Source organism: Thermobia domestica, chromosome 1 (assembly GCF_964235325.1).
Source record: "Thermobia domestica chromosome 1, izTheDome1.hap1.1, whole genome shotgun sequence".
NCBI classification, from domain to species: Eukaryota; Metazoa; Arthropoda; class Insecta; order Zygentoma; family Lepismatidae; genus Thermobia; species Thermobia domestica.
Window position 1 is genome coordinate 185,019,632 of NC_137454.1, and position 26,601 is coordinate 185,046,232.

Consider the following 26,601-nt stretch of genomic DNA (forward strand, 5'->3'; position numbering starts at 1 on the left):
CTTTAGCAAATTCAATTATTGAATATTATCATTCTTATTTACTTCCGGGAAGCCATCTAGGCGTGACCAAGACTACCAGTAAAATTTGTGCGAGGTATCATTGAAATGGTATGTAGAAAGATATTCGAAATTTCGTTTCTACCTGTAAGGACTGTCAATTAAGCAAGAGCTCCAATGTTAAACAGATGGGGTAACTTGTTTCTCAATATGAAAAAGTGATTAATGCTGTGTGGTTTACAGATTTGGCTGGTTCTCTTAGTCCTACACGCTCTGGTCAATATTGCCTTATAGTGGTGGATTCGTGCTCCAAACGATTATTTTTAGAACCTATAAAGATTTTAAATAGCAAGACTATAATTGATAAACTGTACAAATTAATGTGCAGATTCGGATTCCCACATTGTTTATCGAGGGATAACCACAGTATATTTGTGTCTAACATTTTTAAGGATTTCTAATATAGCCAGGGTATTAGGGACATAAGAATTAGTCCTTATCACAGTGCCTCAAATAATTCGGAAAGGTACTGGCGTTTGGTGAAGGATGCCCTGAAAATATATTTCCATGATAAGCAAACCCGTTGGGATGAAGGACTATCGGAATTAGAATTTTCCATAAATTGTGCGGAACATGAAGAATTAAAATGTTCGCCGATGGAATTAACATTAGCTTATAATGTTTGTGATCCATTAGATATTAAATGGAAAATAGAAGAACTAAATTTACGTAAGCGTGATCCCAATATTTTGGCCAATGCCATGAGTAACATGGCGAAGGCTTGGAGACGGCGTAAGCAAATATTCGACCGGCGTAGAATTCCTGTCACCTATGAAGTTGGAGATAAAATACTTATTAAATCCCAGTATAAATCCTCTCTAGCTGAAAAGCTTAACAAATTATTGATGTATCGCTGGGAGGGACCATTTCAGACCATCTTGCGCTTTTTGAACGCAAATAGCATTCAAGTAAAATCTCTAAGCAATGAGAATGACGTTCGTAAGACCCATGTTGCTCTAACGAAACCTTACAGGGAGAGACGAGAACAACATGTAAATAATTGTACAGTAAACAAATAAAAGGTAAAAAAATCAATCCATGGTTTAAAGTTGCATTTAAAGTTAAATTTATATCTTGCTATAAACCATTTTTATCCAACGAAACTATCGTCACTCTAGTCATTCTGAAATTTCAATTCATTATTGTATATATGTATAAAATGGGCAAGTTTTTAATTTTTATGTTTGTATATCTTATATGTGAATGTTAATATCTGTTTGTTGTTTCCAGGCCTGGTATTGTAGATTGTCCGTATACGTATGTTTAATATTGTGATCGGTTGGACTTCACTTCTCTTGTAAACCTGTTGTATGGAAGAATAGATCTGCCGGACGGAGTCTATTCCCACATAGGTATCACAAAAAGAAAGTGTTACTAATGTTATATATTATTTATTTTAGAAAAAAAATATCCCATTTGTAAAGAATAGTAAAAATTGAATTATTCTGGTATCCACACTTTCAATATAAGAGATTGTAAACTGTAAATTATTTTGGATATGGACTGCTGACTTCAGATCTACTAATCATGGTGTTAGATCGGGTGAATGAGAAGGATGAGTGATGGTGAATGTTTTATTCAGGGGAATTTTTTTTATTTTTAGTTTAGTTTTGTTTAGTTGGTATGAATCGTGAGCGGAAGGTTATTAGTAGAGAGACTTAGACTAACTTACACCTGGACAAATTCTCAAAATAATTTATAATTTAAAAAATAAAAATAATTAGCATTATTTGTATTTATCCTGGCTAGGACGAGTGTGTAACATGTCACTCCGTTAGTTACCCCCCCCCCCAAGAAAGGTTGTGAGATATTATATAAATTCATTCTATTTCAAGTCTTCGATAAACTAGTTTCGTTTGTCAAATTTTGAATATAGCGCCTCTAGTGCCGATTGTTGTTACTTCACCCAGCACTCGAGTTATTCTCATTAGATGTGTGCTGGAAATGTACTCGGTAAAACTTGTAATAGTAGGCTCTATCTATCGAATGGTGTGTATATTACATGTGAATTTAATTTGATATTCTAAACTGTGGACTGTTATTTACTTAATATTCTGTTGAGTTGTATAATAACTTTCTTAAATTTATATTAAATTCATATATGTTCTAATGGAAACTTAACTGTTTGATTAAATGGGATATAGACGGTTGTGTGTTAACTATACTTATAATTCCTATATTTGATATATGCATATATATTTGAAAATTCGGTACAATTATCCAAATCATTTTAGGTTGTCGTGGAACACGATTAAGTTGAGATTTATTGGAACTCATATTAATTTCATTTGCATTTGATTTAATGTGTCCAATCAGTACCAGCGAGTTTAATGACTTGTAAAGAAATTTGTAATGTCGATTGGTTTTGTTATAAAGAAGAACTTCCTAAATCATTGACTTATTATTTAACGAATGACCTATTTATGGTTTTGCAATTGGCCTAATTTTTAGGAAGGTTATATAGTATTTATATTTAAGCTGAACATATGAATGTGCTTAGGATTTGTAGTAACTATTCTTAATTTGAAAATATATATATTGTTTCTCAAATGTGGCGGGACTTCACCGGTGGGAGACCCGTACCGAGTAACTAGCTCCTATCTAAATAGGAACGTTACAACCCTTAACAACTGTCACTGTTATGATCACGACAACGAATTATCGATACATACACAGCATATCCTACATCCACACGTGCATCTTCAATCACATTAGACTGCCTCATTACTATCGGACCTTCATGGAGCTTTTCTTGTTTATTTCCGATTAATCTAGTGTTTTCTTTTTGTAATTGTTCCAATTTACATACAATGCATCACTGCATGAGCAAACCATTACGCCTTCACAATTCAGCGCCACTGAGATGAAATTTATTTCTCTTTATGCTCTGTCAGTTACTGCTCGCTATACAATCACGCATAACATCATACGTAATTAAATTTTCGTGCAGATGTTTCACATATCTTTCTTCAGCAACCGAGTACTTGTTCCCTATTAACATGTCTTTTTATACATGCTAATTTGGACCCAGTTTTCCTCAGATAATTTCCTGGGAATCCCCACTTCCTTTAGGGAATCCCTTTTGCACACATTTCAAAATCGCCACATACACATTTCTGAATAGAGTAGGTTTGAAGTCTTTGACATAATCATGCCGCATTTTCTCAATCATTCAGGGTTGTGGCGATATAGAGCTCTCAAGTTCTTTTTCCTACGGTTTCGACACTTAATATCTCCGAAACTAGTGGCATCTGACCAAAGTTGAACAGGACTCTTTTTCTTGTCTTGATGTCCCCTACATGCTGGTGTATGGTTGGTGCACGAGTTTTCGAACACCTGGTGTATGTCAATTGGTTGTTGTGTATCTCATACTACTCAATATTAAATTCAGCTCATATTTTAAAATTTTATAGTTTGATACCACAGTTCCTTTAGTCAGCTGTTATTTATTTATTTCCGTGAAAGTGGGAAGGAAAAGTTCATGCGTTACATGACGCTTATTTCCTTGGTATCACCAATTGACTTTACCAAAATAGTTTGTCATCTATTTCAACTAAATAACATAATAAAGTATGTTAAATGAACATTCTAATTCTCAGGAATCAAACACTTGTTTGCTTACGAAGGTTGTCAGCTCGTGGAAGGTACCGCTTCGGGACACTCCTCTTTTAAAAGTGCAACCTATCAGCATACAAATAAAATAGTAAGCTTGATTGAGTTTCATCTGGTTTTATTGCCATCTTCCCTTTATACTGTTTTGTAATAATGTTATTAAGCCGGTATAAAATACAACGTGTCATTCTGGAGTCAGCAAGCGCAGCGTCAGAATTTACATACTTGTTCCTGCGGCAGTTCCTCGTCTGCTTATTCTCAAAACATTGTAAGCAAACATATCTGTTTTTGCCACAATTCGAATTCCCTTTAGTTAACACAATTGTTTATTTGTTTTATAATTTCGAATGTTTCCTTATATTGCCATATTTTGCTGATGCTTGATGTTAGTGTTGTGTTGCTTTTTCTATATTTTAATAGCATAATTTCTCACTGAATAAGATGCAGGCAATCCTAAATACGGTATACAGAAAGACAATCAATTCTGTATATGTGTAATATAAATTTGCTTCATGACCATTATAAGACAAAGGATTGTTCTACAGAACATTATAAGTTCTGATCATGATATCTTGATATCTTATTCGATGGCCATTATAAAGATAAAAAAAACAGTTTTAACATGGCTTCTGAGATATAGATAAACATTGTTACTCTGCTGATATCTTCTGCCAATAAAAAAACTACTTCAAGAACATTAATATAAATCTAGAAATACACATAGTTTCTTATTAGACAAATCTGTTTTTTTTTATTTTACCTGTCCGAAGCTTGTTTAGTCTTTAATAGTACTAGAAAGGAGTATTCTATAGTATGCATATTATCAGTGCTTTTCTATTCAAATATCTTATTCACAATCTAAAAGCGATGTCGAATTTCAAAGTGATAAATGCTAATCATTTCTAATATATTTCTAGCTATGTTTCAAAAAACTATTTAATTGCTTTCAACTAATGAACGTACCTTTTCGCTGTGCAATACAAGCCAATCCTTTAGTGTCACAGGGTTTTAAAGGACCTGCAAATGATTATTTTCCTGTAAATTTCTCTCATTTTGCTAAACTCGTAAATTACAAATTGAAAACAAATAAATATGGATACAGCGTATAGTAATATAATTATCACAACAAAATATATAAATGAAACACATCTTCGCATGAGAACCAGAGGAACGCAACTCCAAAAATGCGGTTTTTGTTTTCTTCATGTTTTGACATAATTTTGAAAGCCTCACTTGGCATAAATGGAACGTAACGCCATCTGTTCTCCTTCTTGATAATCTGTAGTAATGTAGCTCAGTTATCATCTTATTAAAACACATTTTTCTAAGAAAATAATATTTTTGCCCTCTAGCCTGTAAACCTACGGAAATGGGAGTACGTTCCTCTTGTTGTCATGCGACGTTATTACCTCTATCGTATTTACATAATGTAAACTACATATTTTATAAAAATTATCATGCCTTAAATAAAAGATCATTGGGAATTTTATGCTTTAAATTACTTTTCCGTCACTATGCTATACGATTCATGGACCTGCGAAAAACATATGCTCCAAACTGCATGCATACCCGCAGAGAATCGAGCACAGATTTTCAAATGGAAGGCAAACTATTAACACATCATAACCTAGGATCATTCTTATGAAGGAAAATGTTATGTTCAATCTGGTACTTAATATCAAAAATAAAGTATTTAATAGAAAATCTCAAATTCTTTAGTTACCCTTTAATCTATATTGTGTGTATCCTAGTAATATTATTTTATATGAGATAAAAAATACAAGGGGTTCAAATCCAAAGAGAAATCTGGAGGTCCTAATAGATGACATACTCGTTTTGTAGATATTGGCTTCAATACCGGTAAATTTGGGCTTTTTAGTCCTATATTAATCATATTTATATACAGCTAGTATTATTTAAAAGGTCTATCTGTGTAATACTTCATTAGCGTCCTTACCGAAATGATATAAGAAAGGTGGAGAGCATTTACAATGCTCCATAGCGTCCTTAAACTCGCACTGCATGTTACAAGCTGCAGGACTGTAGATGAGACTGGTGTTTAGTTTCCTTTCATCTTCAAATAAACATTTTCGTTGCTTAATAGTCAACTTTCGCAAACTTGGAGAGCTGACAATTGCAAACATTTTCACATCATACAGGAAAGAGTTCATCTGCCCCACTGTATTGTGAACGAGGTAATTCATTATCTTCTGAGGAAACTCGTGTGTAGCACTTAAAAAGATCTAAAAAAGTAACAGACCTCAAATTTAATAAAATATTATGACATAACTCGATTTTCAACTTCACGTTTTTAGGATAGATTTATTTCCGTTTAAATTTTTTCTGTATCTCTTTTACTGATGTTTTGTTTCCTTCAGATGCTTATCACTTGAAGTGTGTTTTCTAAAAATGCACTCTGGATGTTCAAAAATATCGTCCATTATATTAGAAACTGTATTTTGAATATAATTAGGAATGGCTGTAATAAGTTATCTATGTAGACAAGAGAACTGACTACCAACGGGAAATATGATAATACTGCTTCAACAGGTCACATGTAACTTCCAAACTTTTACATTAGAAGCACTTTCATGAACTTCACCATTTTTAGTCGGAACATATCAAACGAACATGAAGCTATCAGATTAATATGATTTAATCTCAAATACACTGATCGCATATGAAGCAGAAATGTTACAACAAGCGTAGAAGGCAAAGTACATTTTCAAATATTTAAACATAAAGATGGTGAAAATAATTGAAAAAACTAACCACACTAGTTGAAATTAACCTTCATAAAGTTTGTAAGAAAAATAAGATGTTTTAATAAACTGAGAAAGGTATAGGTCACTCCAACTTTGTAGAATCAAAAATAGTACTATTTTCCACGATGACATGTCACAAAGAGAATTGAAGAAGTGCATCGTGGATAACGATGATGAATAATTTGTAAAAAAAAAAAAAAAAAAACTGAAATTTTAAAGAAAAGTTGACATTGATGTAGCTAAGAAAATACCTGAGTGTACTTCAATACATATCTTAAATGAAAACGTAAATTTTCTCCACTGCTAGTGATAGAGTGGTTGCTGATAATTTCCTTTAAATTTGTTCCTTCACTGAAATAGAGAAATATTATTTTAAGTTTGAAGTTATATTATTAAGTATAACTTTCTAGTGTTACGTCATTAATTATCACAACATAAAATATTCCACATTAGTGATAATATACACTCTTAAGAGAAATAATATAAGTCAAATGAAAAACGAAGTAACTTAATATAATAATGATATACTGTACGTCTCTTCTTTAAATTATTTAATAATTTTGTAAGATGAAATCAGTAATTTTATTTAATGATTATTATGGACTGTTAGTTGGTCAACTGTTACACTTCATTAGGGCTACATTTAAGCAAATTCGTTAGATGCAGGATGTGAGGTTGATGTAATATATATATATATATATATATATATATATATATATATATATATATATATATATATATATATATACTGAAAAGGCATTCGAGAGTCAGCCAAACATTATTGTTACATAAGCTAGGTGAATAGAATTTCTCTTCTTTCCTGATCAAGTTCTTTTCATCATATTTAAATAATCATAAACAAACTGTTATCTAGAAAGAATATAAATCAACTCATTATATTGCGTATTCCGGAATTCACCAGGGCTTTAAACTAGATCCGTTTTGTTCCTTTTATTCATTAACGATCTCAATGATCATATATTATTAAGTGACAATTGCTTTCAGCGGATCACAAAATATACGGTTGGAAAAAAGACTGTCTCAATTTCCAACGTGACATGGAAAATATTGTTAATTGGTGTTCTCTTATCAAACTTAATTAAATATAAACGAATGCATCATTTTGTCGTTTATCAGAAACCAAAAATGAAAAAAGTTTAATTATTGAATGAATTAGATCTTACTAGGAGTTACATTTCATAAGAAATTGACATTTAATAACCATATAGGGAGCACAGTTCATGATTTTCTCAAGATGTTAGGGTTCATAATTAGAACTGGAAAGAAATTTAACAATATTACTATACTAAGTAAAATGTATTATTCCTATTTCCGATCAAAACTGGAATATGCTGCTGTGATCTGGAACCCATCACAACAGCAATACCGGCACCAACTGGAAAACTTCCAATCTAAATTTGTCAAATACTTGGCGTACAAGAGAAAAGGAATCTATCAATTTTATGAAGATTATCTTACATTAATAGACAACTCCTGTACCCTACACTTCAACAAAGAAGAAAAGTGACAGATTTAATTTTCCTACATAAAATAGTACAAAAAGAGCTTAATTGCACGGAACTCATATCAACACTAAATTTTTGTCAGCACAATACTTAAAACACTTGCTGACAACTCTGGTCTGTTCTAATGCAAAAAAGCAAGTACCAACGTTTTATTGAAATCACCTATCTGGAGACTATGCTCTTCTTATAACAAAATGTGTATCGACCATAAAAAATTCACATGTCTAATATGAACTCTTTGTTTAAGAAAACTATTGTAAATTTATTATGTAATACACCAACGCTATAATTAGGCTTGTGCCTATTCTGTTGATGACAAATAAATAAATAAATAATTTAATAAACACACGGCAAGCTTAACGAAACAGTTGTAGTGCGACGGTGTTGTATGTGATGTAATCAGATTAAAGAAGTATTTTTCCTTACCGTAAAATACGGTGAATACTCTATGATGACGTGGGTTTTAATTGTCTGCTATTATGGCAATCATTTGATTATACTCAACAGATAAACAGCAAAACTGTTTATGTACACATTAAATGATGACGTGTGTATTATAATCAAGATATTATTTGCGATGAATGACGTAATATTCTAATGCGATGAATGACTATACATTAATATTTATGTATATGCATTAATAATGAACATGTAACTGTGGAGGCGTGGTTTCATTAAAATTGTGATACACTATATCCCTCCTTCCTTGAAAAGTATCTGGTCTTAGCACTGCTAATCACCTATAGATAATTCGGAGGCACAGAATCAGAATTACATATCTTTCAGTGTCATCGTTGTCGAAAATAAAATCCTGCACTATGTGATGAATGATACACTTTATGTAGAGGCCATCTACGAACTATATGCGGCCACTTCCCTATGGTCAGAGATATCTCCAAATTAACACCATATTAATCAGATTAGATTTTCTGAGGGTTAATCATGTTCGATTTGCTTGAGAGATTTCTGTTATATTGTTAAAAATAAAAAATACAGTTCCCTAAGACCAATAAATGAACATGTGAAAAATCAATGTGTGGTTGTTTATACGTCCAAAATACAAAATAAACCATGATTAATACTAGACACAGATCATGGGTTAGCTCAATGTTGCAGCAGTAAAACCCAAACTTTACTTATAATGTTTCTGTTAAATTACTAACGATTTCCTGTAGTAACTGATACAATTCAATATAGGCCATATACTGTAACTTCTTGTTATTAAATGTTTCTTCTTAACCTGGTCCTATTGCCCTATTTTTGTTGAACAAATTGCAGATATATTAGGATCATGCTCTAGCTGCAGAAACACACTTTTGTTCTCGTTCAGACGATTGTAATCCTTGCCAAAGAAAGTCGCGAAGCAAAGTAATCCTCAACTCACGGTAATAGAGAGGTTCTCCCCTATCAAGAGATGATCGAGATGTCGAAATAAGTAATAGCTGGTTGTTGAGACGAATAGTAAGGAGAGCATTTACCCAAAGCTTCGTTCGCCTTGGTCTTGGCTCAAGATTCATGCCCTTTGTCTTTAGTTGGAAGGACAAAATATGTATGACGTGAAGATTAAGATTTCGTAACTATTTTAAGATTAAGCGGAGAACATATTAGCTACCTCAATATTTTACTGTTACTTAGAGTCCTCATACAGCATCTCTCATGATCATCTCATAGCATTACACATGTGTATCAAGATTAAATTCTGGATTTTATTGGAGCTTTCATACTGTTTCATATCCATATACTATAAGAGAGTATATACTCTCGAAAAGGTAGCCCTACCTTTTGTTACGTTCTTAACATTTAATACGGTACAAGCCAAAATTTCCGTGCAGTCATTGTAACTGGTTATTTCTTTATGTACTAATCGTTCTCTTTCTCGTCTGCTCTAGAACGTACATCTATCAAAAGAAGTATCTAAATCACATATTAACTCAACCAAGTTTCCATTTAATGATCATACCTATAATCATGTGTCCGTGTATGCCCGATTAGTTCTTCCCTATACCTAGCTCTACCATACTTAGATATTGCCTTGTTATAATATGGGCATAGTAATTGTAGCCTAGGAATATATTTAATGTATACATATCGTATGATATTATATAGTGTGGTGCTTTGTGTACCACTTGAAGTCATATTACGAAATATAAATATTACTTGAATGGAGCTTTTTTCCCCGCAAAGATCGAACAGTCTTGTTCTGTTCAATTGGTCATTGAGCACATTCCGAAATGTGAAATAAACGCCACTACGTGCAATGAACCTTACCTGGTCATTCTTGGTAATGCAGAGTTATAAATGAAACAAGGGCCGTATGGATTGTTAAAGAAATCCGGAGTTTCGGCTTGAGTTATCACTCCATCCGGTGATGTAAATGAGGCATACAATTGTGGCGTAGCTATAATCTGAAAATATAAATAAATTAATTGATGTTTAACTAGTAGCTCTATCCTAAATTTAACTTCACCTATATTTTACAGAAACCCCCGATTTACTAACCTAATTGAACTCTGTAATACAATTAAGAAGCTTACGCGAGATATACATATAAGATTGTGCCTTGGCCATAGTTAAACCGTACAGTATTAAACACTCTGTCGTATGTAATGTATACTCTCGTTATCCTAATAAATTTCCGTTTTATCCCTGTCAATATTTTAAGTGTGTTAGCAAGAAAAAAATGTTCAAACCATGGAAAGCATATATGTTTCTCGCCACTTTAAACAGGAACAATACTCTATAATTTAGTACTTTAATACCCTGAAAATATGAAGATATAGCCTCACGAGTATTTTAGTGTCAAATATGTTTCTTTTTGTCAAAAATATTTTAATACAAAAATAGTTTCTCTCTTTTCCCTTAAAAAATTCTAGTCTCAACACATATTTCCTTGAATGGTATGTTGATAGCCACTGTTAAGGATCCCGTTCCCCATGAATATAATAACTGACTCGATAAATGAACTGGGTCGAAATAACCACTCAAATAAATTTGAAAAAAATGGAAAAAATCCGTTTATGTTCAAGATTTATCGAGTAGAGCAACAGACGGATGGATGTAATCAAATAAATGCAATAATATTACAATTATATATATTATATAAACAGATAGATAGATAAACAGATAATATACCATTAGCATGATCCTAATATTTAGAATAAATAGATTTGAAGCTGCATGTAGGTTTATTAAATTTATGATAATTACAAAGTAAAATTATGATAACTTACGGACGGTACCAATCTACATAAAGGCCCAACCTGAGTCAGATTTTCATTCCCTTGCTCCGCTTAGAATGGGTAAGAATACCTCGAAAATATAATTTGCTATTATGTAAGCAATGTAATTTAATACGGTTGCTAAGGTAGGAAGCTATCGTAGCTTGATTAGGAGAAAGTAAAATTCACACACTGAACAATGTCCAGCAAGGAGTTGTTCCTTCGGAGAGATAATGAATCAGTTCCATTATACAATGCATCAGTAGAGATGGCAGATATGTTAGGATAGGGAATTATACCATACCCTCTATGTAGCCAAAGCAAGCATTAAGTGGTTTCGTTTTTTAGAATTGAGCTACCGGTTCAAGGACATAATTTGAACTGCATTTATGTTATCATTCCTGAATTTAAAAAAATCCTTTTTTTTTCAACCGGGGGTTGCAGAGTTTTGAAAAAAAAGGTTTCTCAAGTGTAAGACAGCTTACGAGAATGTTACGAAACGCAACGATTATATAGAGGACTTATGGAAGCATGGTTTCAAAGAAAGTCATGTTTTTTTTCTCTAGGCGTTTACACGAACCTTTCGGTCTGTGATCGTAGGAATTTTACTGTAGAAACAACGTAAATGTTGTTCAATTTTGATAAAAGCATAAGCGTATTTCATTTAGGACATGTCGATGGTATCGAATACTGTGGTTCTAATACTTTAAAGATAAGTAAGTAAAACTGACTATATTGCTCGAAATTTTCAAGTTTTATATTTAAAAATTCTGATATCTTCAGAAAAAATTCTAGACTTCCAACGTCAAAGCGAATAAGTCCAAAAATCATTTTTTTTAAAAAAATCTCACATTTGGTTTATTTTGCAATGAATTTTCAGTGGTCAAATCGACGTTCCTCTAATCCAATAAGTTGGGGAGATACAAAGAGTGCACTGAATTGGATAAGTCAGAACACATCAGTTATGTTTTTAGTATCACGGGATAAGTTAGACTTATTCCCTTATAGTTATAGGAAAAGAAAAAAATCCAGGAAATGGCATTTGCCAAAAGGAATAAATCAAGTTTGTTTTCGTTGTAATGCATGCCTACCCTGTTGTTTCAACAATTGTAGGAGCATCTTTGATTTAAAATGAAAGGAATGTTCTTCAGTATTCTTATATTAAACCCCATTATTTATTTATATTGTTATCGGATGTAAAATACTGCACACATGCACCACGAGGCGTAAACAATACGCGCACTCAAGGTTTTATTTAATTTTTAGTTATTGTTATTCGTTCTGGACGTACGTTTCTTCCTTTTCATAAGCAATTTTATATTTGTATAGAGAACATTTAGCTTTCTGGACGGAAACTTGTTGAATAAGTACACTGTGATTACTAGCTTTTTTTATGAATGAATTTCGTTCAGAATGGAAAACAACGAAATTAGTAATATTCTTTCTGAACTGTCAGATCGTAGTTTCGAAGACATATCTGTGTCAGAATCCAGTTACGATACTGATGACAGTGATATGTTATCTGGATTTCTCAACTCGTCTTCTGACTAAGATGTGAAAAGGGTTCAACACAATAGAAAACGTAAAATGAAGGAAAAGATTTGTGGACACTCGGGAAACTGTAGTGTAAAAACTGGGAAAAAAGAGAAGTCAAAGCCAGAAAGTTTATTTTCCAAATAACTAGAATGGAATTAAAAAAAGATAAATGAACTTAGTGAAGATTTGGCTGATGGTAATACACACGAATATGCTAGGAATAGGAAGAGAAGTAAGCAGAGTGTAACTAGAGCTGTACCGGAAGGTAGTGCTGATGAAGGTGATAAGAGGAATGAGAAGAGAAATGATTACTCTATAATTAGTGTTCTACCCGAAGGTACTGCTAATGAAGGTGATAAGAAGAATGATAAGAGAAATGAGCAGAGTGTAACTAGTCCTGTACCTGAAGGTAGTGCTGATGAATATGATAAGAGGAAAGCTAGAATGTCTAGAAAAATGGCAACAAAAGAAAATATTTTCGTAATGAGACTGTAGCAAGGAGTGGTAAACTTATTCCTAAGCGCTCTTGGCAACCTCTTTTGGTTTGTAGAATTAACTGTAAAGGTAAACTAACAGAAGAGCATTCAAAATCTCTGTTTCAAAAATTTTGGGAGCTGAGTTATCAAAGTATGCAAAACCAATATAAGGTGAACTGCATTTTAATTACTCCTAAAAAAGTCCACGAGACCTTGAAAGTTAAATCCACGCTCGCGAGATATATGCTACAGATTTTTTGAAACAATTAATTTTGTAAAAGAGCAAATTTGTAAATGTTGCTTTTTAAAAGTGTTTGGTATTGGCGTAAAATATTTAAATATCAACATTCAACAGAAGAGAAAATCATGTCATACACGAATAATATCACGTGATAAGAGGGGTTAAAAGACGCCACCAAAAGAGATGGTAGAGTGTAAACTATCATTTTTACGATAGCATTTCCGAATATTCCAACATATGAATCATATTACAGTCGGCGCAAGGGTACGAAGAAATATTTGGCAAGTTATCTAAACAAACATATGTTGCATGAAATGTAAGAAGACCAATGTTTATTGAATGGAGAAACACCAGTTAGTTATACGTACTACGACAGTTTATGAAGAAAGAGTTCGGACATATTGCTATCAAATCTCCCAAAGTTGACACATGCAATGCCTGCCTTGCCCTAAACATGAAAATAAAGTGTGTTCCAGAAAGCGAGAAAAACGTATTCAAAGAAGAAGTAAAAAAACATCAATTAAAAGCAGAATGAGATTACGAATAATAAGAGGGACACGGAAAAGCGTACAAGTGAAAATGCTGAAGGCTGCGCGTTTGATCTGCAACAGTAGCAGCATTACCAAACTTCCATACGAGTATTGCTTTTTAGAAACGATTTCTATGGACTTACAGCATGACAGTGCATAAATTTAATGCTAACACCCAGTGCCGGATTTAGGTTTGATGCGGACATAAGTTATTGAAAGTAATAGGCCCTTTATATATGTATATATATATAATAGCTTCCATTCACAAAAAACAAAATGTCGTCATTTTTGGGATTTGAGTATGTGCTATATGGTAATTTATAAACTTAATAGATATCTAAATACGTTTACACATCAAATATGTATTTTATTAACTTACATATTGATCAACAGTGGGGGATCTAGAAGGTAAAAACTGGGAGAGCCAGACAGTACCCAGACTATAATAGGTATATATAAACTTTCAAAAATATTTCAATAACAGCTTAAATTATTTGGTCACTGAAAAAACTGGGGAGCCTAGGCAGATCCACCACTGTTGATCTATTTACTACATTTACACCACATTGCAAAAATCTTTAGAAACAAAATATAGACTCATAATCTAGTCTCTTGAAGCTTGCTATAACATGAAATAATAAGAGGTGTCAATATATTATGCAAACTGCTAATAATTATACAGGGCAAGCTAAAATGATTTACCCGAATTCAGAAATTTATTCGGTGAAATCTAATAAACGTATGGTATTGTGAGACATGCACTTCGAAAGGCTAACTTGCAACGTTTAGTTTCCATGCAATGTTTTCACTTTCTACCGGTAGGAATCAGCAGGGAGCAGTTAAGGAAAATAGCGTTGAATGGAAGGCAAGAGTCTTTCTGTGTGCTTGACTTGATTCCATCTGATTTCTTCACTTGGCGTTTTGTAAAGGATCATGTTTACGTACCACGACTTCCAACAACATTGAATGATCTGCGTTCCCGCATTAAAGCAGCCATTACTGATATTGATCATAACATACTGGAAAAGGTTTGACGGGAGTTAGACTATCGGCTTAATATGTGCCGTGTTACACGAGGATTTGTGAATATGTTCCAAGAAAAGTTTGACAGTTTACCTTTCTTAGTACATGTTTCATAATCACATGTTTGATAGATTTCATAGAATACATTTCTGACATAATGATATAACCTAGACACAATACGACTGTAGTTAATAGAATGTATTTATATAACATCAATATCATCATAGCAGTCAATACGGTTCATTGGGGCAGCAGACTTTTAGAGAGCCGCAAAATAAATGCCGAATGTATAAATAGATGCAAAGCGAAGGCAGCTCGGTGAGTCATAGTAACATGTCTCATGCAAAATAATATTGTCTAGCCCAGTGCATTTCAACTTTCCGATTACTTTTGTCTATTTTGAAGATAAAGAAAATTAACTGTAGTTTAAGTTTGTCCCAGTTAAGCAAATGGCAGATCCTCTCTGCTTCCTTTTGCGCCAACTATGATCAAAGCTCCACTTCATGCTTTTATACGCGGAGGTCGCAACATTTCTAATTTCCAGTTGTTTCTATTCAGGTTTTCTGGTAGTTTGAAACTTTTCCAGAGATCCAATGTATGTAAATACAGTCTGAATATCGCCCACGGTTAGTAACTATTGCCTGACGCTCAATTCCCTTTTCAACCAATCGTGTGAAGTTTTTCAGGTAACATTACTAGAGTAAGCCAAACCAACATGGAATGCAACCCCCGAAGATTGCACGAGGTGTTGTACAACGCAAATTTGTTGAAAATAGTCAAAGTATTGTGGGAAAACGTCACTGTTAGACTAAAATATTTATAAAACTTTTAAATATTTTACATAGCTTATTTTTACTGCGACGTGAAAAGATTTAGGTACTTTACTTTGCTATTAGTAACTAGTGCCGATAGACCTAACACATTCAGGCTGCTGCATATAAACTTATACAAGATAAATTCACTTATGCAGTTCTGTACACAACAATAGATAACAAGAAACAGTGCGCAGTTAGTATATAAAATCTAACGACTCAGATGCCTAAAACAAATGAATCGTGCGGACCTACTTTCCTTTAGTGAACTATTATTGACACACTGAGAAAAATCCATTATCCGGACAGCGGTATATTGTACACATACAAGGATTCGTTATGTTTACTAAGGAAATCTGTACGGAGCGTACTTTATCCATATACTACAGAGGTACTGCCTTTTACCCGCTTAGATGTTATATCATGTCGCTGCAGGATGTCTGACATCTAACAATCTTCCGTATATTACATACGTATACGTATGTTAAATACTTCAGCTATATGTTATATACGTCCATCTGTGTGTGAGATCCAGACCGCCTATAGACACTTTCTTTCGAAATGGCTGACGTCATTGAACTACCATCTTTTGCTTGCGAAACGAGATTGTTTACAAACGGAAAAGAAGAGAGGAAGGAAACAAAAGCCTGGGTAAGTACAATAGTTAACTATTACTTTAGTTAAATATTCCATTAATTATATATTCTTTTAGTGTAACTTGCTTTAATATAGTACTAAGTAAGTAATATAGTTTATGACTACAATTCTTACTATTGTAACTCGTTAATGATTGAGGAGAATGGAATGGGTGAATCTGAATTTTGAGAAATCTTTGAATATTAATGTTTTGAAACATTTTACGTTTCAAGGTAGGAAAATGAATGTTATGTGTTTATTCATTCCGTTTTATGTGTGACGATTTAGTACTTGGTGCAGAGTTACTACAGGACTGCTTAACATAATTGCTATGAAACCGTTTCCAGCGCGAAAATTTCCTTCTGTAGTGAAGATTTAGGATTTAGATTTCTGGGCTTTCGGCATCAATGGCCTTGTTAGCCCGTCACACATCAGGGATGACTTCCCTCGGTGAGCACACTATCCGGGGAAAGGAAGGGAAGAAAGGATTGGGGAAGGAAGAAAACGGCCTGGGGCCTATATGTTAGGTACCACTCCAGCATTTGCCTGCTGTGAATGAGGAAAACCCAAGGAAATCTCATTCAGGATGGCTAAACTTAAAATCTTTTGATACTTTTTCGACCGATTTCCCCCACCGAGATGAAACCCGGGACCGTTCGCACCGAAGGCGAGAGCGTTAGCGACTACGCTATGCGGGGCTACTTGTGTAGTCTAGAAAACTCATTTTTACTAGGATATTTGCAAGATTTTTTTTTTTTTTTTTTGCTTTTAGTTTAACGCCCAATGATTGTACATAAATGTAAGTGAGAAGGTGACGATGAGATACATGATAATGGTGGAATCAAGAAAATGTAAGGAAACTGGAAAGTCTTAAGAATAACCACACCTACAGTGTTCACCAAAAGCCTATTTGTCGGGAGCAGGAATCGAACCAGGGACCTAACGGGTCGGAGGTAAGCGCTCTACTACAGAGCTTTCTTTTGTTTAAAGAACTTGTTTACATTGAAATATATATATTTTACGAAGATATTGACATATTTTACAGCCTCACGAAAATTTTTTAAAAATAAAGTAGTCAGGGAGAGCTTACTTGTCAGGTTTTTATTTTTTTAATTTAATTTGATTTTATTTTTATTTATTTATTTATTTTTGCTCGTTATGTCCCCTAGTTAATCAATGTTTAGGTTACTGAGAATTAAAATCTTTTTTAGTATCATTGTTATGTCATCACTTTGGAATCAAAAAGTTAGATTTGTGTGTGTGTGTGTGTGTGTGTGTGTTTTCATATAGGAAGTTGGTGAGTTTGAGCCTTAGCGTTGGTTTGGTTTCTAGAACGTAATTGAAGGTCATGTTCAGTTGAATCTTGGCAGGTTTGAGTTCGTGAAGTGTCATACATTGCTTGTGCCCCTGTCTTCTGTCTGTGATGTTTCCTGGCTTTGGGCTGTGACGTATTTATGTTGAGGAGTACCAACGCAGGCCGCGTGATATAGCTACAACAGCTTCAACAGCTACGAGTGCCAGGGGTTTGAATTTCACCTTTCGTTACGGCGTGACTAATGCAGTATAGTACTAGGTTCAAATTCTATGGCTGGTAAAAACTGTATATAACTTTCGTGGTGGGGTAAGAAATACAATGTAATAGTTATTAGTTTAATTAGTGTTTCTTCATAGTATTGTTTTACTATTTTTAGAAGGAATTAAGTATTAACGAAGTAATGAATAAGCAAAAGTACACTTTGATTGACGTTTACTATTTCTCATACTACATTGAGAATGTTTTGATCCTCAGTTGCGCAAACATCCAGTGTTTTTTTTTTTTTTGTTGTTGTTGTTGTTGCTTACACTGCCTTACAGATGAGTTCCCTCGTGGCTAAGTGATTAGTGTACACGCCTTTGGCGTGGAACACCCGGGTTCGATTCCCAGCCGGAGCTTATGTGGTTCGGATTCCACGTTAATCTGTAGGTCCACGTCTCATACAGCCTTGCTGCTGAACAGAACGTTAAATTCAACTCCGCACTGCTTTACAGATGCAATTGTTCGATTCCGAGTCCGGGCAGGGGCGACTTTTATATATACAATCCAACCATTTTAGTTATCAGTCAGTGATGATATATATATATATATATATATATATATATATATATATATATATATATATATATATATATATATATATATATCGGGTGTTGCAAAATAAGTGTTACAACTCTTGGGAGGTGACTCTTGCCACTGAGACAAGAAAAAAAGTTATCTTCAACTTTCTGCTATCGGACATAGTTTCAGATCTACAAGGTGCCGAAAGCGTGGAAAAATAACTTTCGGACGCCAACAATAGTTCGGAAACTATCCAACATAAAGAGGGCGGGTAAAAAATTCACTGAAGAAGTCATACCTGCTCTATTGAATTTTGTATGTTTCACAATCCTACCGTGTACGCGCAAGGGATTCCCCAAAGGAACGTAGGGAGTCCCGGATAATTGCCAAATGAAACTTGGTCTAAATGGATGTGAATTGATAGGCTTTCTACCAGGTAACAATAATTCGTTTGTCTTAAGTCGATATCTGGAACAAATACAAAATGGCGGACACATTTATGCCCGTTGTGTGTGGTTGCATAATCGCTAGGTACGGATGCTGGCGAACAGTGACGTTCTGAGTATTAATTGTAGCGAATTTGTACTCAAATGCTCCAGAAAGACATCTGGAGCGTCGGTAGAGCATAACAGATGAAGCAGGGTGATTCACATGTGTGGAAACACTTAACGAAAAATGCCCAGAAATGCACTCATACTCAGTAAACGTGAGTTCAAAGCGTCGGAAATGTAAGGATTAGCGTCAACAACATGAAAACCATTGCCAATTCACCAATAATATTCCCTCAAACCGATGCAATATGATGTGCACGGTTGCATACAAATAAGGATGCCACAACTGAGGCCAAGTTCAAATTGTGCAATTGGACTCACAAAGAAACTGGGTAAACTAACGGAATGTCACTAGTGGGATCGCATGATCGATATTGAAATGTGGCCAATGTGTGTGTTGATATCAACATGTAGCTGATGGACAAATGTCAACATGTCCCACTAGTGCTGGGACACCGTCTCACGTGCAAAAACTTGGAAAATAACGTACTTTCTGCTATTACATCTGGTGCACCTTTTGGTAGAACGTAACTAGAACACGATTGTATCAATGTCCCCTTTGTTTGGGACATTGTCCCACAGTCGACACATATGAAAAGAAATCTCTTAATGCATGGTTCAAATTCTGATTGAGCGTGAAAATAACAAACTTATATCATGTCTCACGTCTTCTGAGACATATGACGTACTTGAAATATAGGAAAATACCTCCAGAAATTCGTATCTTACACACAGTGCACATGCCAAGATAAAGACGAAAATGAACCGATTTGGCACATTTAACACTATAGCTGGAACACCATACATATGGAAAATAAAACGACATGAGAAATAGTAAGAAACGTCTTAAAGCTCTGATTGTTTACAATTGTGCAGTAGGAGTAAGAAAAGAAAACACACAAGTATGTCGGGGGGCTGTACAAGAGGGCTTGCCAAACAAAGTGGGTACTCCTCAAAGTAATGAATACAGAGAAAGTGAGGCTCCTTCGAATCTCAGGGCTAGAGCGTTCGCTTTTGCTTGCGTGGTCGCAGTTTCCAATCCTACTGGGAGCCCACGGCCTCAGATTCAAGACCTGAGTAGTTACTTTTCTATTTTTCGCACGTAGGACGATGTCCCAGCAGTAGTGGGACATGTTGACATTTGTTCATTAGCTACATGTTGATAACAACACACACATTGGCCACATTTCAGCATCGATCATGCGATCCCACTAGTGACATTCCTTTAGTTTACCCAATTTCTTACTGAGTCCAATTGCACAATTTGAACTTGGCCTCAGTTGTTGCATTCTTATTGGTATGCAAACGTGCACATCATATTGCATCGGTTTGAAGGAATATTATTGGTGAATTGGCAATGGTTTTCATGTTCTTGACGCTAATCCTTACATTTCCGACGCTTTGAACTCACGTTTACTGAGTATGAGTGCATTTCTGGGCATTTTTCGTTAAGTGTTTCCACACATGTGAATCACCCTGCTTCATCTGTTATGCTCTACCGACACTCCATATGTCTTTCTACAGCATTTGAGTACAAATTCGCTACAATTAATACTCAGAACATCACTGTTGGCCAGCATCCGTACCTGGCGATTATGCAACCACACACAACGGGAATGAATGTGTCCGCCATCTTGTATTTGTTCCAGATATCGACTTAAGACAAACGAATTATTGTTACCTGGTAGAAAGCCTATCAATTTATATCCATTTAGACCGAGTTTCATTTGGCAATTATCCGGGACTCCCTACGTTCCTTTGGGGAATCCCTTGCGCGTGCACGGTAGAATTGTGAAACATACAAAATTCAATAGAGCAGGTATGACTTCTTCAGTGAATTTTTTACCCGCCCTCTTTATGTTGGATAGTTTCCGAACTATTGGCGTCCGAAAGTCATTTTCCCACGCTTTCGGCACCTTGTAGATCTGAAACTATGTCCGATAGCAAAAAGTTGAAGATAACTTTTTTTCTTGTCTCAGTGGCAGGAGTCACCTCCCAAGAGTTGTAACACTTATTTTGCAACACCCGATATATATATATATATATATATATATATATATATATATATATATATATATATATATATATATATATATATATATATATATATATATATTACAAAATTGAAAGTGACTATGTTTGTGATTCATAATCTCTTAGGGCCGCGGTGGCTCAGTGGTAGAGCGTTCACCTCTGGTGCTTAGGGTCCCGGGTTCGATCCCAGCCCCCGCCAAATGAACTTTGTGGTGGACAAACACCGTGTGCGTGGGTTTCCTCGTGGTTCTCCCGTTTCCTCCCCCTTTCTTCATTCCACCATTTCATTCATTGCTCATCATCATCGTCTCCTTTAGCCTAACCGGCATAACCGTGGGACGTAAAACTCAAAGGTTTCATTTCATTTTTTCTTAATCTCTTGAACCGCCCGACCGATCTCGATCAAATTTCCAAGGTAGATATGGTTCTGGCCTGGGAGTGTTTTTAGCTATATACTTTGACAGTAGAACTTAGGGGAGGGGGAGGAGGGTGACAGAAAAAATAAATAAGACTTAATTTACTTTGAAGTGTAAAAGTGCGAGCGTTTTCTTCTCTCTTTCTCCACTCCTCCAGTCTCCTCTCACTTTGATTTCATGATTTCACACTCTGATGAAAAGTATTAAATACCGCCAGGAAAAGTACTAATATATAACCTCTCTTTTAGGCGCCCCTCCAACCACGCGCCCGGGGCACGTGCTTTGCTTGCTCGCCCATAGCTGCGGCTCTGTGAGCTACATAAGTAACATACAATGCTTACGTAATACTTTGAGTTATAAATACTATTAAGAAAGGAAGAATTGCATTTTTTTAACTTTCGGAAAGAAGCTACTATAGGATTAAAGATAAGGTAGGAAAGGCAACACAATGCAAATGAAGTGAAACACATTCCAGTCTATGCTTTCACCCAGCAGACACATTGTTTGGAACCAAAAAAAAATGTGACTTTTGGAATCTTGTACTTAGGTTCACCTCGGAAGCGACAAAATAACTTGACTCATCCATCATAGCTCTCGGGGCCGCGGTGGTTCAGTGGTAGAGCGTTCACCTCTGGTGCTTGGGGTCCCGGATTCGATCCCAGCCCGCGCCAAGTGAACTTTGAGGTGGACAAACACCGTGTGCGTGGGTTTTCCCGGGGTTCTCCCGTTTCCTCCCACTTTCTTCATTCCACCATTTCATTCATTACTCATCATCACCGTCTCCTTTAGCCTAACCGGTATAACCGTGAGACGTAAAACTCATTTCATTTTCATTTCAGCTCTCCCCGCAACCAGTGTTGCCAAAATGTTGACAATAAGTTTGCGAAACGAGAGGTGACGACTCCAATTTTGGGTGAAAAGTTGCTATAAAAAATAATCGAGAAATTCATTGTCTATAAGCATTATTTTAAAGTTGTGGATGTAAACTAAACAATATGTTCTACTCACTGGCGCAAATCCCTGGGGGGATGACAGATACATGCCCCCTCCAATCTTAGAACTGAGGGGGGACCTCCCCAATAATCCGATTTGAAATGTGTTTTTGGGAGAAATTTGATGATTTTTGTCCGATTGCTACAAAGGAACGTGAGATAAAATAGACGTCTCCCAGAATAAGACTCAAATCTGCAGCCTCCGAACGCTGAAGACAACTCTGATCCTCCACAACATTGTTTTTCAACTTCATAAGTATTTTGGACATCGAAAAAAAAAAGTATGGTAACGGTCTTACCCTTCCCCCCCGATGTTGAAAACAGATTTGCGCCGCTGGTTCTACTCACATCTTTATGAACAGAGTGCAACCAATCCTTGAATTCAGGGATCATTTCAGATTGTTTCGGGTACTTTTGTTCATATTGTGGAGTCAAAATAGTTCCGAAATAATTAACCCTACAGTATTTACCTTAAGCAATTTTTTGTATAAAAAAAAACAGAATAATTAAAAGACCCCAAAGGACAAATATAACAAACACCCACTTCGCCTTTATTCACGCATCTATAGCTAATCTTGTTGCTATCGGTAATGATGTATTACGTGTGTCTCTCAACGGAAACTCTGCGAACTAAAGGACATCAAGTTTGTAGTTGTTCTTCGTTAGAGGGCAAGGGTAACATAATAATGCAGGATTGTGGAGCAGTGAGTACGCTGTATTTCCAAACTCATCACTTGCGCTGATTAAAACAAACAGAAAAAAAGAACTAAAAACTGTTTTGAACTAATAATGCTTCTCTACAGATGAACATTGTGTTTGCAGAAAAGGTCGCTAAATGTGGAAGTAGCTAAATCGTCATTTAAAAGTCACCGAAAAAAGTCTCCAATCGAAAAAAAAATTTTGTCGCTATCGTAGGGCGACCATACGTCCCGTTTTGACCGGGGCAGTCCCATTTTAGGGGCGTGTCCCGGCCGTCCCATCAGTAGATGGAAAAAAGTAGTATTCGTTCCGTTTTATGCAAATGAAATAAGTAAATAACAAACCCAGTACCTTTACTCCTTTTAAAAGTATTAATAATTAATAACAACAAACAGGCAAAAATTGAACTGAAATTCTCTATATTAAACATACTCTATAGTTCGCAGTACTGCTCGAAAGGCAGTACAGGCTTTAGCAGTTTGTGTGTTGAACAAACTTCAACGTGTCTTTCATTTTTCATAAGTGCCCGCTCTGTAACAACTGGGGGAAACTGATATCAAGGCACTGATAAGAACAAAGGTATATCTAAAAGTCTAGGGTTGCCAGAACCTGTCCCGTTTTTAACTGAAAATTTTATGGTTACCCTACGCTATCGTGGAGGTCGAATTCCCCTGATTAGCGACTTTTCCCAAAATTGGCAACATTGACCCCCACAGAACAACACCCCGACATCTTTAGCCTAGCCAGCATAATAGTGGGACGTAAAACTTAAAGATTTCATTTCATTTCGAACAACACCCCCAGAAACCTACTGTTATACCATTCGCAAAACACCCTTTTGTACAGTTCTTCCTATTCGAAAAACCTGTAAATAGCAGGGTTCATACATAAATATGGAACTCAATTTCCCTGAATTTTTCAGGGTTTCCAGGTATTAATTTTGCAATTTCCAGGTATAGTGAAAGAAACTAACAATACGAGAACACATACATTTTAAGAATAATATATTTATATATTTGAGAATAGCCACCCTTCCCCCTAATGAACGATTGCAATTAAATATTGAGTCACAAGAAACTAAATAATTAAAATAAATAAAATTTAAGTTGAAAAATATTAAGTTGAGAAGCCTACTAAGGGAATTAATTAAATACTTTTGTTCCATACTTGAATACATTCAAAATATACAAAAATATTGGGGAAGAAAAAAGGGCCCGCGAGATTTTAACTGATTCTTGTAGTACTCGACGACAGAAATCGATTACTGAAAGAATTTTCAAAATCGGCGCAGGCAAACATGGAGAAAATCGTATTCTCATGTACCGGTTCAAAATGGGGAAGAAAAAAAGGACCGCGATATTTTAACTGATTCTTGTAGTACTCGACGACAGAAAACGATTACTGAAAGAATTTTCAAAATCAGCGCAGGCAAACATGGAGAAAATCGTATTTTCATGTACCGGTTCAAAATGGGGAAAAAAAAGGGCGCGCGAGATTTTAACTGATTGTTGTAGTATTCGACGACAGAAATCGATTACTGAAAGAATTTTCAAAATCGGCGCAGGCAAACATGGAGAAAATCGTATTTTCATGTACCGGTTCAAAATGGGGAAGAAAAAAGGGCGCGCGAGATTTTATCTGATTCTTGTAGTACTCGGCGAGAGAAATCGATTAGTGAAGGAATTTCCAAAATCGGCGCAGGCAAACATGGAGAAAATCGCATTTTTATGTACCGGTACAAAATGGGGAAGGAAAAAAACCCCGCGAGTTTGAACCGCGACGTATGTCCACGAATGTGTCCGTCTTCTCAAATTTAGTTAATTACTGTGACACTGAAACATGTGACACAGAGTCACATTGTGGATGACTCTGCAATCGGCAACCACTTGACACATGCTCCTCCCTACAGTTTGATTATTTCGATCCATTCCTCACGTGCTAATGGCATTTGCAAGAAAGATGTAAGTGTAACGTTCAATTGGCAATAGCTGTTCACCAAATTAAGCTGCATGAAATCTGATTGCATATTTGACATACTGAGAAAATTCTAACCCGTGGTCATATGTATCATATATCCCACCAGTTCATAATAAAAATTTTGAACACAAAATTACGGTCGTCCGTGTGACGTACTCCCAAAAGGCCTAATGTGTATCACCCACCTCACATTCAATTTAACCACATCCGTGTAGAATTTAGAAAGGAACTTCTTATGATGTATACAGGATGTCTCAAAAGTTCCCTAACATAGGGTAACTCTGTTATCAGAGTTACGACAAAATGTAAGAGGGAAAAAAATCTCGAAATATGACGTTTTCAATCTAAAGTGAACACTTTAAAAAAAAATCGGACGAGATGTTTGTGCTGTATACTCTTTATGCACCCAATTTTAAATGAAAATGCAACGTTGCCATTTACCTGAACCCGCAACATAAGTGAATGAAGTTACTGTTTGAAACGGGGGCTGGCCATCGACATGTTAGCGTAAAAGACAGTAACTTCACTCACTTATGTTGTGGGTCCAGGTAAATGGCAACGTTGCATTTTCATTTCACATTGGGCGCAGAAAGAGTGTACAGCGCAAACGGGCCATCCGATTTTAAAAGTTCCTTCACTTTAGATTGGACACATCATATTTGGAGATGCTTTCCCCTCCGACATTTTGTTGTAACTCGGATAATAACAGAGTTACCCTATGTCAGGGGACTTTTGAAACACCCTGTATATCTTATTTAATATATGTTTGATGTCACTATAACTGTAGTATAATTTAGTTTGTTTAAATTTACAATTTAATACAAGTAGATTCGGATTTACATGCGTAGAATTTTGTATGCATCTAACTAATGAATTCTTTTATATTCATACTTACCTTAGTGACTTGGCTTTGGACTGCAACTGATTATTGTAACCCATTATTGCTTGAGAAGAAACAAGATATCCGAATCTTCATTTGGAGAAATCAAAGGTCTATTGGAAAGCTGGGAATTACAATCATTAATTTCTACATTTCAAGGTGCGTAAATTATATATTCTGTGTTTAATATTACTATTATTGGGTTTAGAATCAATCAAGCACTTCATGATATTTTAGGGGGATCAAGATGGGTGCCGGACAGATAAGTATTTGAGCGTCAGGCTCTTATTTCTTTTCAATTTAATATTTAATCAATGATTATTTTTCTCCCTCATTATTCCACCAAATCGTATTCCAAGATCATAAATTTTCATTACTCATTTGTGACCGTCAGCCTACATATTCGTAGGACGTAAAACAAAAATTTCGTTATTTTTTGTTTCTATCTCTTTTCTCCATAGCTGTGAAAAATAATGCATTCAATATCATAAATTTGTATGTCACTTGCCTGATTTCGCCTTCAGT

At 35.2% G+C, this 26,601-nt stretch overlaps 1 protein-coding gene across 1 annotated transcript in view; it reads right to left on the reverse strand.

Moving 5' to 3' along the window:
- Positions 1 to 722: 722 nt before the first annotated feature.
- LOC145675276 (uncharacterized) overlaps positions 723 to 26,601 on the reverse strand; it is a 50,989-nt gene continuing 25,110 nt past the window's right edge. The window contains exons 4-6 of the mRNA XM_081745680.1: positions 10,229 to 10,365; positions 5,627 to 5,796; positions 723 to 826 (exon numbers count right to left, since the gene is read on the reverse strand). Coding sequence (XP_081601806.1) covers positions 723 to 826; positions 5,627 to 5,796; positions 10,229 to 10,365 — 411 coding nt within the window. The remainder of the gene's footprint in view (positions 827 to 5,626; positions 5,797 to 10,228; positions 10,366 to 26,601) is intronic.